Source organism: Mustelus asterias, unplaced genomic scaffold (genome assembly GCF_964213995.1).
Source record: "Mustelus asterias unplaced genomic scaffold, sMusAst1.hap1.1 HAP1_SCAFFOLD_3572, whole genome shotgun sequence".
NCBI classification, from domain to species: domain Eukaryota; kingdom Metazoa; phylum Chordata; class Chondrichthyes; order Carcharhiniformes; family Triakidae; genus Mustelus; species Mustelus asterias.
The window spans coordinates 1-13,667 of record NW_027593517.1 but is presented as its reverse complement, the minus strand read 5'-3'; the positions used below and the strand labels follow the sequence as shown (position 1 = coordinate 13,667).

The 13,667-nt window shown below is 42.7% G+C and overlaps 1 protein-coding gene across 1 annotated transcript in view; it reads left to right on the top strand.

Annotated features, from left to right (window-relative positions):
• The window catches only part of LOC144490669 (centrosomal protein of 63 kDa-like), a gene marked incomplete at its 5' end in the record, with an annotated part of 29,496 nt that extends 16,202 nt beyond the window's left edge, over positions 1-13,294 (top strand). The window contains one exon of the mRNA XM_078208368.1: positions 12,171-13,294. Coding sequence (XP_078064494.1) covers positions 12,171-12,320 — 150 coding nt within the window. The remainder of the gene's footprint in view (positions 1-12,170) is intronic.
• Positions 13,295-13,667: the final 373 nt, after the last annotated feature.

The window sequence follows — 13,667 nt, the reverse complement described above, 5'->3', positions numbered from 1 at the left end:
TAATGTCAATCACTCTATAAATATCAACTAGAGCCATAGGAATTGTTGGATGAAACAAGACCTAGGTTCTCAAATTAATGTACAATCTTACACTGATCATGTATCATATCTCAAATTACTTGTGTACTCTATTCCAAAATGCTATTTATCTTTAGGTTACGGGTATGGACATCAGATGATGGGGTTTGTGCATATAACCTTTTCTAGAACATTCAGCACAACAACTTGTGTTTATAAAGCATCTTCAACTTAATAAAAAGTCACAAGGCCATGTCAGATATTGGAGAAGTGATCAAGCTTGGTCAGAGATGTAGGTTTCAGGAGCCCCTTAATGGAGGAGAGAGAGGTAAAATCATAGAATCCCTAAAGTGTAGAATAGGCCATTCGGCCCATTAAGTCTGCGTTGACTCTCTGACAGAGCAGCTTGCCCAGGCCCTATCCCTGTAACCCCACACATTTTCCATGTCTAATCCCCTACCCTACACATCTTGGGACACTAAGGGGCAATTTAGCACGGCCAATCCACCTAACCTGCACATTTTAGGGAGGAAATTCTAGAGTTTGGAGCTAGACAGCTGAAGGCACGGCCACTAATGGTGAAATGATTAAAATCATGGATGCTCAGGAGGTTGTAATTAAAAGGCTTGAGATATTTTGAAGGGTCGTTGACCTGGATGAGATTACAGATATAGGAAGAGGGCAAGGCTATAGACAGTGTTGAGAAGTTGGTGTTTGTAAAATTATAAAATAATTGTAAAATGCTAAGAGGTGAAAATTATCCCTTTAAAAGGTGATACTTTTTTTGTACTTAGTTTTTTTAAAAAGATGCAGGAACATATAGAGAACTCAGACTGAAACATTGTATCAAAGGCCAAACAGTAGTGTTGCCAAGACAACAGGCTGTTTTTGAATTTTGCCCAATCAATTTAAATTGGGCACTTGGATAACAGCAACCTACTAGATTTGAATTTGATGTTTTGGTAACCTGAGAACCAATCCTATTATGGGGATGTTGTTACACCATCAGGGGTATAAGAGGTGGGGAAACAGTGGCACAAACTGGAGAAGAGCACCTGTCATAGCTCACAGCTTTAGAGAGAAAGAGAGAGAGAGACAGCCAGCAACTGCTCTCTGCCACAGCTCATTTACATCTTAAAAGAAAGCCTCATCTTGATAGTGAAGATAGCAAAAGAAGACCGAGGTTCCGGACAGAAGAAAAAAAACAGAAGATTCCGGAAGATGACCAACCTGGTTGTAATTTAGAGAGTGACTAAAAATTCTATTTTTTTGTTAATAAGTGGGAATTGTATTTATCTAAGCAGCATTCCAATAGAATAGTGTTTTATTTAGTTTATTAATAGTTTAGTTAACCTATTCACTGTTAGTTAGATAAATAAATTGTTGATAAATTACTTGTTGATTTTACAGAGAGTCTCAGGTAGTTATTTTGATTTAACCACTAAAAGTTGCTGAAGCGCAGATATTACCACTTCTCTCACACTTTTAACAGATTATGAGGTGAGGTACTCCTCTTTGAGTGGTTAAGTGTTAGTTCTCAGAGAAGGGATCAACCTCCCCTTTATAACAATAGGAATTTTTAAATTGAGGAATTTTTAGCTGGGAGCAGAGGCAAGTTGGGGTGCTGGGTGAATGGATCTGGGTGCAAGTTAGGGCATAGCAGAGTTTTAAATGGCCTAAAGTTTACAGAGAGTAGAGCATGGAAGTCTGGCCAAGAATGGGGCAGCACGGTAGCACAATGGTTAGCACTGCTGCTTCACAGCTCCAGCGACCTGGGTTCGATTCCCGGCTTGGGTCACTGTCTGTGTGGAGTTTGCACATTCTCTTCGTGTCTGCGTGAATTTCCTCCGGGTGCTCCGGTTTCCTCCCACAGTCCAAAGATGTGCGGGTTAGGTTGATTGGCCATGCTAAAATTGCCCCTTAGTGTTCTGAGATGTGTAGGTTCGAGGGATTAGCGGGTAAATGTGTAGGGATATGGGGATAGGGTCTGAATGGGATTGTGGTTGGTGCAGACTCGATGGGCCAGATGGCCTCTTTCTGCACTATAGGGTTTCTATGATTCTGTGATCTGCATTAGGATTGTAAAGTCTAGGGGTGAAGTGGGGGTTTTCTCTCAGATGTTAAGTATTGAGCTGAACCCAGCTAAATACAAAGACTCGTGAAAGATAGTATGCTGGTTAAAGACTTTTTTTATTGACCAACACGTGCTAGGAAAAAGGCAGCCAGACACGCCAACTCCTTTCTGAAGTTTACAACGCAATGGCAAATCGGTTGTACATTTTTGAAAATTAATTTCTCCTGCCTATCCTGTCATCCGAACTGAATGCTCCAATCGTATTGGTACACATTATTTACCTTGGCCAATTACATCCTACCTTCTAGCAGAATTAAGAATTCATTGGTCTATAGGACCCAGAAGTTCCTACGCATTGTTACTAAGCAACCTTATTTATGTAAATCTGTAAGGTTCAACGATTGCTTTCTCACCATACTTTATATACTTTGTGAACACTTCTATTCATTTTCTAGAGTGAGAATTTGAACTCTCCTTGACTTTTCTGATAAAATGACTATTCTGTGGCTTATTGTTCCCAAAGAAAGTGGCCTGTCTAGTTTGCTCTTCCCATTAAGCACCAGGGCAGTTTGCATTTTGACCAAGGTGCACAATACATTCAAAAACACTTGTTTAAGTCTAAAATGTTTAATTTCCATATCAGTAGTTATGTGAGTGTCCATGCAAGTAGTATAAAATCAGTGTAAGGCACATTGTGGTCCTTATTCCAAGTTAATCTCCCTTGTTTAGTAATCTTAGTAATTTTTAAAGTCCTAGGGTTTTCTGAACCCCTCTAACAAGAGGTATCAAAGGCATGGATGAGAGTTTTGATGGCAGATGAGCTAGAACACGGGCGGCACGGTAGCACAGTGTTTAGCACTGCTGCTTCACAGCTCCAGGGACCTGGGTTCGATTCCCGGCTTGGGTCACTGTCTGTGTGGAGTTTGCACATTCTCCTCGTGTCTGCGTGGGTTTCCTCCGGGTGCTCCGGTTTCCTCCCACAGTCCAAAGATGTGCGGGTTAGATTGATTGGCCATTCTAAAATTGCCCCTTAGTGTCCTGAGATGCGTAGGTTAGAGGGATTAGCGGGTAAATGTGTAGGGATATGGGAGTGGGGGCTGGGTGGGATTGTAGTCGGTGCAGACTCGATGGGCCGAATGGCCTGTTTCTGCACTGTAGGGTTTCTATGATTTCTATGAACAGGGAGAGAGTTGCGCGATGTTACAGAGTTGGAATCAGGCAATCTTAATGATGATGAGAACATCTGTTTTTCTTTGGGTCTTAATCAAGGTTTGACTGATACCAGAGATCGGGAGGTTATCTTATGAGGAAAGGTTTTTCAGGCTGGGCTGTACCTATTGGGGTTTAGAAGATTGAAAGGTGATTTTATTGAAACATGTAAGGTCCTTGGGGTGGATACTGAAAGGATGTTTCCCCTTGTGGGAGAGACTAGAACTCAGGACACAGTTGAAAAATAAAGAGTCTCCCCTTAAAATGGAGATGAAGAGAAACATTTTTTCTGAGAGTCATGTATCTTTGGCAATTTTTTCCCCAAGCAATGGTAGAAGCAGTGTCAACAAATATTTTTCGGGCAGAAGTAGATAGACTCTTAACCAACAAGGGAGTCAAAGGAGGGGTAAGTGGAATGTGGAGTTGAGACCACAATCAGATCAGCCATGATCTTATTGAATGGTGGAGCAGACTTGAGGGGCCGAGTGGCTTACTCTTCCTACATTGTATCTTGTCTGTTTGGTTTAGCCTCAGCCTGTAGTCAAGGAGAGGGATGGAGTCAGTGACTAAAGAAGAGTTTGTGGCAGGGGCCGAAAAAATCAACTGTTCAATACTTAAATGGAGATTTCTGTTCATCCAGTACTTGTCAGATGTCGGGCAAGATGTGTGATAACTGAGAGGTATTGGAGGAGTCGAAAGTAGTACTGGTGAGGTAGAGCTGTGCCTTGTCAGCGTGCATGTGGAAACTGACAAAACATTTGTAGATTATGTTACCAAGGAGCAAAATGTAACTCGGAAATAAGAAGGGACCAAGCATAGATCCTTGGGCATCACCAAGAGATAACTATGGGAGCAGGAAGGGAAGCCATTGCATTTGATTCTCTGGCAGTGACTAGATAGCGTCATAGAATCCCGACAGTGCAGAAAGAGGCCGTGTGATCCATGGAGTCTGCCACCAGGCCCTATCCCTGTAACCCCACTTATTTACCCAGCTAGTCTTCTAATGTCCACTACAACTCTCACCAACTTTTACAGGTGCACCATGGAAAGCATTCTTTCTGGTTGTATCACAGCTTGGTATAGTTTCTGCTCTATCCAAGACCGCAAGAAACTACAAAGGGTTGTGAACGAAGCCCAGTCCATCATTCAAAACAGCCTCCCACCCATTGACCCAGTCTACACTTCCCACTGCCTCGGAAAAGCAGCCAGCATAATTAAGGAACCCCTGCACACCGGGCATTCTCTCTTCCACCACCTTCCATCGGGAAAAAAGGTACAAAAGTCTGAGGACACATACCAATCTACTCGAGAACAGCTTCTTCCCTGCTGACATCAGAATTTTGAATCGACCTACCTCGCATTAAGTTGATCTTTCTCTACACCCTAGTCATGACTGTAACACTACATTCTGCATTCTCTCCTTTCCTTCTCTATGAACGGTATGCTTTGTGTAGCATGCGAGAAACAATACTTTTCACTGTATACCAATAGATGTGACAAAAATAAATCAAATCAACCTAACCTCAGATAGAAAAAAATTAAACTAGTCAAGTACAATCCCATTCAGATAGAGACGCATTGAAGTAGGGTGGTGTGATCAGCTGTGTCAGACTACAGGCAGGTCACCAAGAAAGAGGAGATAGAGTTCACGTGTCACTATTGGATATTATTTGTGACTTTGATAGTGTTTCAGTAGTGTGATACAGTGGAAACCTGTTTGGAAGAATTCTGATGTGGAGATGCCGGCGTTGGACTGGGGTGAACACAGTAAGAAGTCTCACAACACCAGGTTAAAGTTCAACAGGTTTATTTGGTAGCAAATACCATAAGCTTTCGGTTTTATGGTATTTGCTACCAAATAAACCTGTTGGACTTTAACCTGGTGTTGTGAGACTTCTTATTGTGGAAGAATTCTAACATGGATTCGTAATAAAGATGAGCATAGATTTGGAAGAGGGCACACTTTCAAGAACTTGGAGAGGAAAAGAAGGTTGGAGATAGGTCTGTATTTTGCAACGATTGAGATTGTTTTTTTCTTGAGGAGTAGGTGATGGTGACAGATTTGAGGAAGAGGGGGAAAACGGCTGTAGAGAATAACTAACTATATCCACTATAATGAGACTTCAGAATATAAATGCGAATTCAGTATTGGATACTCTGGAGGAGGGAATCTTACATCATCTCTATTTGTAGTATTAACGTAAGGCAAGCCAGGTAAGGAAAGTTGCCCAGAGAGCCCACTGAATCTTTTTGCATCTACCTGTGGCTAATTTAAATCTAAGACAAACATTGACATCTATTTGATATAAGATTGTAGAATTCTGCTCAGCTCAGTGTATGAGCATGTGCTAAGTACCCCTGCTTTAGTTGGGTCCCCAGAACACTACCCTTGGTCTCTGGATTAATAGTCCAGTGACAATACCAGTACTCCACCGCCTCCCTCTCCTTATGCTAATAAGTCAATGACTGAAAAGAAAAGCAATGATCCTTATGCTTACTTAATCTGTACACATTTCTTCGTATTCTTGCTAATTTATCAAAATCAAGTCCTGCCCACATGTACACTGCCCTTTAAATATAATTTTAAATCCTTAAATTCCTTATGTTCCGCAGAGCCTTTTCCGGAATGAAAAGGGCCAGGTCATAATATCATAGAATCCCTAACGTGCAGAAAGAGGCAATTCAGCCCTTCGAGTCTGCACCGACAACAATCCCACACAGGCCTTAACCCCTGCTAATCTCCCTGACACTAAGCGGCAATTGAGCATGGCCAGTCAACCTAACCCGCACATCTTAGGACTATGGGATAAACCGGAGCACCTGGAGGAAACCCACACAGACACGAGGAGTGCGTGCAACTCCACACATCACCCGAGATCGGAATTGAACCCAGATCCCTGGTGCTGTGAGACAGCAATGCTAACCATTATGCCACCCAAACCTAAACCTTGCGAGTACTAAGAGTTTTTAAGTTGGGTAGTAAGATGGATTTGCCTCTGAATCTTTTTCAGAGTGTCTATATCGCGCCATTCAAAGAGAGACTAGAATTGATCCATAGTGGCCTTGAAATTATGCTCGAGTGCCTGTTTACTTGGCATTATAACTGTGAAGATGACCATTGTGAGTAATTTTTAGGTGTCTGATGCTTCCAGGCTGGAGAAGGTTGAATTTGCAATATTTCTGGTTTGCTGCTTACTGTTACATTAGGGAGGTCTCTGAAACATTTCATTCTCCCTTGCCAGAGAGAAGCAGCAAGAGTGAATGCAGGGTTTTATGAAGGTTGCAGGATTCTCCATGTTGCATGGTGCCATTGACTGCATACCCAGTGCTTTGCATGGGCCTTTCAATTCAGATTCCAATCCCAAAACTTACATCTGGTGTGCAACCATAAGCAGAGAATCGTGCAAATCAGTGCCCAGTATCCTAGCAACAGTCTGCAGCAGTCCACTGTCCTATCTGCATTTGAACTACCAGGACAAACCGGAGACTGCTGGGTCACAACACCATTAGCTGAATGCCTAGCACATGAATGCATAATATATATGGAGGTTTGCAGCATGGAAACAGGCCCTTCAACCCAACTTGTCCATGCTGCCTTTTTTTTTTAAAACCCCGAAGCTAGTCCCGATTGCCCGCATTTGGCCCATATCCCTCTATACCCATCTTACCCATGTAACTGTCTAAATGCTTTTTAAAAGACAAAATTGTACCCGTCTCTACTACTACCTCTGGCAACTTGTTCCAGACACTCACCACCCTCTGTGTGAAAAAATTGCCCCTCTGGACACTTGTGTATCTCTCCTCTCTCACCTTAAACCTTTGCCCTCTAGTTTTAGATTCCTACCTTTGGGAAAAGATATTGACTAGCTGATCTATGCCGCTCATTATTTTATAGACCTCGAGAAGATCACCCCCCAGTCTTCTACGCTCCAGAGAAAAAAGTCCCAGTCAATCCAGCCTCTCCTTATAACTCAAACCATCAAGTCCCGGTAGCATCCTAGTAAATCTTTTCTGCATTCTTTCTAGTTTAATAATATCCTTTCTATAATAGGGTGACGAGAACTGTACACTGTATTCCAAGTGTGGCCTTACCAATGTCTTGTACAACTTCAACAAGACATCTCAACTCCTGTATTCAATGCTCTGACCAATGAAACCAAGCATGCTGATGAATGCCTTCTTCACCACTCTGTCTACCTGTGACTCCACTTTCAAGGAGCTATGAACATGTGCCCTAGATCTCTTTGTTCTGTAACTCTCCCCAATCTCTTTGTTCTGTAACTCTCCCCATTATGGTATGGAATTGTATGGAATATATTGTATGGAAGCTATGCTACCACACTAAATGTGATTGAGCAGATCTTTGGGATGTTTAAACTATACTTCTGCTGCTCAGACCTCTCTGGAGCAGCCCTTGCAGTGCTTCACTGAGGATGTTCCAAAATTCATTGTGGTCTTCTGCATGTTTGCACAACCTTGCCAAGGGAGCAACCCTTGCGCCCATCTGTAGGGGGAGGACAAAGAGAAGAGGCAACCAACATACAACTCCTTCTGGCTGGGCTACCTGTGATCAACTCATCTGACTGTGATTCTAGGGAACACAGTTCCAATTCCCCAGCAGTCCCACACGTTACTGTATCCCACATCACAGCATCTACTTGGCCACAGTACAAAAACAAAAGCTGAAGAAAATAAGCTTTTCAAACCAAGCTTACAAATAAAAACATACCATATTGCATATAAACATTAAACACCAGGGTGGATTACATTAGTATCTGGTTTCTTATAGCTTTGTGAATCCGAGTGCTGCTACACAGTGCCACCCTAATGGCGCCAGCATAGTTGGTGACTCTGTGGGGAAGATGTTAGATGGTAGAAGGCAGATTATTTGGCTATTGCTGGGTGGAATCACTGGGGAAAGAGATTATGTATCAGGATGTTGTCATCCATTGTTTCAGCTCAGCTGCTGGCCTCAGCATTGGTGAGTTCCGCTTGAATCATGGCAGCCACTAACATGGCACAACATTTGGAAAGCATTAGCAGGATTCAACAAAGCCAGCATAGGTTTATGAAAGGAAACTCATGCTTAACAAATCTACTGGAGTTTTTTTAGGATGAAACTAGTAGAATAGATATGGGAGAACCAGTGGATGTGGAGTATTTGTATTTTCTGAAGGCTTTTGATAAGGTCTCAAGCACATGGGATTGGGCTAATGTATTGGCAAGAATAAAGAATTGGTTGACAGACTGTAAACAGATTGTGGGAATAAATGGGTCTTTTTCCAAGTGGCAGGCAGTAACTAGTGAAGTACTGCAGGGATCAGGCTTTGGGCCCCAGCTGTTCACAATATATAAGTGACCTGAATGAGGGAACCAAATGTAGCATTTCCAAATTTGTTGACGGCACAAAACTGGGCAGAACTGTGATTTGCGAGGAGGATGCAAGGAAGCTTTCAGGGTGATTTAGATAAGTTGAGCGAGTGGGCAAACACATGGAAGAGGCAGTACAATGTGACTTAATATGAAGTCCAAAGATGTGCGGGTTAGGTTGATTGGCCAGGTTAAAAATTGCCCCTTAGAGTCCTGAGATGCGTGGATTAGTGGGTAAATGTGTGGGGGTAGGGCCTGGGTGGGATTGTGATCGGTGCAGACTCGATGGGCCGAATGGCCTCCTTCTGCACTGTGGGGTTTCTATGATTTCTATGATTTCTATGAAGTTGTACACTTTTGTGAGGGGAAAAACAGAAAGGAAGAGTATTATTTAAATAGTGATATATTGGGAAATGTGGATATTCAAAGGGATCTGGGTGTCCTTTGTTATGTTTAATTTAAACACCTTCCAAGCATTCCAGTTTAATGAGACAAACAAAGTCAGCAATTCAATTATTTATTTCTTTAACACTTCTAGTACCAATTCAAATATAAACAGTTGCAACTCATTAAGTCTTTACTGAACTTTAACTAACTGGACATCAACTTCAACTGGACATCAACTTCAACTGGACATCAACTTCAACTGGACATCAACTTTCAACTGGACATCAACTTCAACTGGACATCAACTTTAACTATTTAACTGAAAATAGATACTACTGAGTTAGGAAAATCTTAGCCAAGAAATATCCTTAATGTAGAATCTATCTTCTCTGACGCATCCTTCAGGGTACAAGTCTTGTTCTTGCGATGGTTGGTCTCTTCGAGTTATCGTTGCCAAAGGACTGCAGTGGCTTTTATCCACAATTCTCCCCTCGATTCCGGAAGATTGTCTGTCATCTAGCCAACTGTGCTACCAGAAACTGATCACATGGCTCAGACATCCAGTGAACTTACTTTTGAACGACGGCATGATGCTTAGTTCAATTGACATATCCCATAAAAATCAGAGTCACATTGTCTCAGTTAGTGTAAACAACTTCCCTTATCTGGGAAGCTTCAGATCACAGCTCCCAGGCCAGAGCCTCTTTACAACTTGCATCTGGTTTTAATTTATAAGTTGACCAAAATTCCCAGCATGCTTAGCTCTCAGCCAGAATAGCCGCTATTGCCATTATTGTTGTTGAATCATTGTTGCAGCCGTTCTTTCTCCATCCACACCTTGTACACCAGTCAGTGAAAGTGGAGAGGCAAGCACAGCAAGCAATTAGGAAGGCAAATGGCCTTCATTGCAAGAGGATTTGAGTTCAGAAGTAGGGCTGTCTTACTGCAGTTATGATGTGGAGATGCCGGCGTTGGACTGGGGTAAACACAGTAAGAAGTTTAACAACACCAGGTTAAAGTCCAACAGGTTTATTTGGTAGCAAAAGCCATACAAGCTTTCGGAGCTCCAAGCCCCTTCTTCAGGTGAGTGGGAATTCTGTCCACAAACGGGGCATATAAAGACACAAACTCAATTTACATGAATAATGGTTGGAATGCAAATACTTACAGCTAATCAAGTCTTAGCTGTAAGTATTCGCATTCCAACCATTATTCATGTAAATTGAGTCTGTGTCTTTATATGCCCTGTTTGTGAACAGAATTCCCACTCACCTGAAGAAGGGGCTTGGAGCTCCGAAAGCTTGTGTGGCTTTTGCTACCAAATAAACCTGTTGGACTTTAACCTGGTGTTGTTAAACTTCTTACTGTGTTTACTGCAGTTATACAGGGTCTTGGGAAACCACACCTAGAGTATTGCGTGCAGTTTTGGTCTTTATACCTAAGAAAAGATATATATAGAGGGAGTGCAGCGGAGGTTCACCAAACTGATACTGGGGTTGGCAGGACTGTTCTATGATGGGTGATTAGTGAATATAGACCCAGTCAAGCCAGAGTTTGGAAGAATGAAAGAAGAGCTAGACAGGCTAGATGTAGGGGGAATGTTTTCCCTGGTTGGGGAATCTAGAACGAGGGATCACAGTCTGAGGATATGGGATAAACCATTTAGGACTTGGAGGAGGAGAAATTTCTTCATCCAGAGTGGTAAGCTTGTGGAATACTATACCACAGAAAGCATTCAAAGGCAAGCATTACGGGTGGAATTTTCTCAGAAAATTTCAAAGTGCCGAACGGGCGAGAAAACAGGAGGTTTTCTCACCTGTTTTTCCAGCGCGATAAGTTATGTATAGGTCAAGGTCACCTGACTTGAATGCCTCAGAACTGAATTTCTTCTATGATTCTCGCTGGTGAGGACCTTCACAGTGAGATTAGAAAGCTAAGTGAACCCAGACTATTATGTCCCAGACTCACTAATAAGATTAAAATTAGCTTATTAATATTTAAATCAGTGCAAGGCTAATTATGCTGGCAGATTGGGACCATCTTGCTCATATTTCCCTCCCCACTACACTACTTGATAAAATCCCACCCTGTATGTTTTCAAGGAGTTAGATATAGCTCTTGTGGCTAAGGGGATATGGGGGGAAAGCAGGATCAGGTTAATGCGTTGGATGATCAGCCATGATCATAATGATGGGGCAGGCTCAAAGGGCCAAATGGCCTGCTTCCTAGTTCCTATGTTTCTATCTTCTCCATCTGAGTTAGAATATGCAGCCTTGCCTGCCTCTCTTTGGTTTGGTGCTGCTGCTTCCAGTTTATGCTCCTATTGTCCAAAATGGAGAAAGAACAGTGTTAGTGAATGTGTTGCAATGTATTTGGGTGATGATTGTCATAGTTGCACTGTTGGTATATGTGCAGGTTGTGAGATGTTAATCTGAGGCTTGTGACAGTGTTCAGTGTGGGAGGGTAAGATGAAGCTACAAATGTACAGTATCAGTCATGATTGATAAAGAAAAGAAAGTTTTGCATTTCTATAGCATATGTCACCACCATAGGATGTGCTAAAATGCTGTATTACTAGTGAGGTTCTTTTGAAGCGTGGTCACTGTTATAATGTGCGAAATGCAGCACCAATTCATGTGCAGCAAGCTCTCTCAACTTTGGACCATGCTCCATGTACTGTTCTGCCATATTTCAATGTCCTTCATGCACACACTCATTGTCAGAAGCAATATGTGTGGGTAAATCATGCATTACGCTATCCTCACCCGTTTTCAGACTCTGTTCAATTTTCCAGCCTGTTTGTGTAAAAAGCATAAATGGGTGACTGAAATTGTTTAAAAATGTTGCTGAGAGTGATGTATTTGGATTCTGCACGAGGGACCTATGTTTGTACCCAGTCCATTCAGTGTATTGAGCTCGGGCTGAATGGCCTATTCCTGTTCCTATGTGAAAGGCTTTCCTCTGCAGGTTGTTAAAAGACTCGACGAATAGTCTGAGAACACGGTGAAAAGCACCTCACACCTGTACTGTAGTAGTGTGAATTTATCTCTTTCAGTCAAAATAGGTAGTCCTCACTTTATTGTTGTTATTCATGTTGGTTCATGTATTTCAGAGCCCAACAATTGCATCGGCAAACACATCGATTGCGGCCAGGTATCTTGAGGAAGAGGACAAGAGATCACAGCAACTTTTAAAACGTCTGGACATGCACATTGAGGAACTCAAAATTGACAGTGAAAGAACTGTTGACAAATACATATAATCCACTGTGATCCAACAGCAGCTCACAGGCTCCAGATAATTGACGTTATTCAGTGATAGACTGAATAAAGTGGAGCTGTTTGTCCAGCCTCGGTGATTTTTACATTTTGAACTGTACCTCATATATCTCAGAGTATGCATTGACCATCCTTAACCTTTCCCTGATTTCTTAATAACCTGTGGTGCTGTAGTTGAAGTTACTGATCTATAATCATGTTAGCCTGCAGCCAGCACATGTCCCAATGTGCAATTGGTATCACTCATGGCCAACTCTTCCCTAAAATCAAGTCTCTGAGATTTCAGAGATGACACTCGGGTACCTAGAACAGTCCAAGGGTTTAAGGTGGTAACAGTCAGGCAGCAAGGCTTGGTTACATCAGTATTTGTGACCAAACACATTCATGAACCTTTGAAAATGAGCTACCATCCCCCATTGGTGCTGCTCTAAGGATGTTACGGTGGCCCGACTTGTTCAATAAACTCCCCAAAATGCAACAATAGGTTTTTCTGTCAAAGGTGAGGAAATAATCAGCTGTCTACTTGACAGCTGTATTTTGGTACAACATTGTGGGCCCAAGAATGACCAGTCAACAAGCTCCGTGTATTAAATTACATGTCTGACAGTATGTTATATAAGTTTAAAATCTTGGTATTTGTTTACACTTTTAATGCCACTTTAAACATAAATGCCAGTGAACAAGAAAGTTCGAACTCGAGCTCTTTCTAATAGACTCCTGTTTGTGCAATGGAAGGAATGAAACTGATGAGTTCATCCTTTGCTTGTTTATTCTTCATCAGTTCTGCAAAAGTAACAGAATCCCACACCACAATGGTATTACTTCAAAGGACCTGCATCTTACTGAAAGGATTAATCAAGACAGCTAATTGTTTGTTTCATAAAGGGAAATGCCAATGCTAATTTATAATAGCATATTTATGTGCATAAGATGTATCAATAAACTTTATACATAATTGAATAAACTTGGTCCAGCATGTGAGGGGAAAGGGAGGGGGGTGGGGGGGGTGATGGGAAAGGGGGGGTGTGAGGGGAAAGGGAGGGGGGAGGGGGGGTGATGGGAAAGGGGGGGTGTGAGGGGAAAGGGAGGGGGGAGGGGGGGTGATGGGAAAGGGGGGGTGTGAGGGGAAAGGGAGGGGGGAGGGGGGAGGGGGGGTGATGGGAAAGGGGGGGTGTGAGGGGAAAGGGAGGGGGGAGGGGGGAGGGGGGAGGGGGGGTGATGGGAAAGGGGGGGTGTGAGGGGAAAGGGAGGGGGGGTGATGGGAAAGGGGGGGTGGGGGGGTGTGAGGGGGGAAAGGGGAGGGGGGTGAGGGGGGAAAGGGAGGGGGGTGG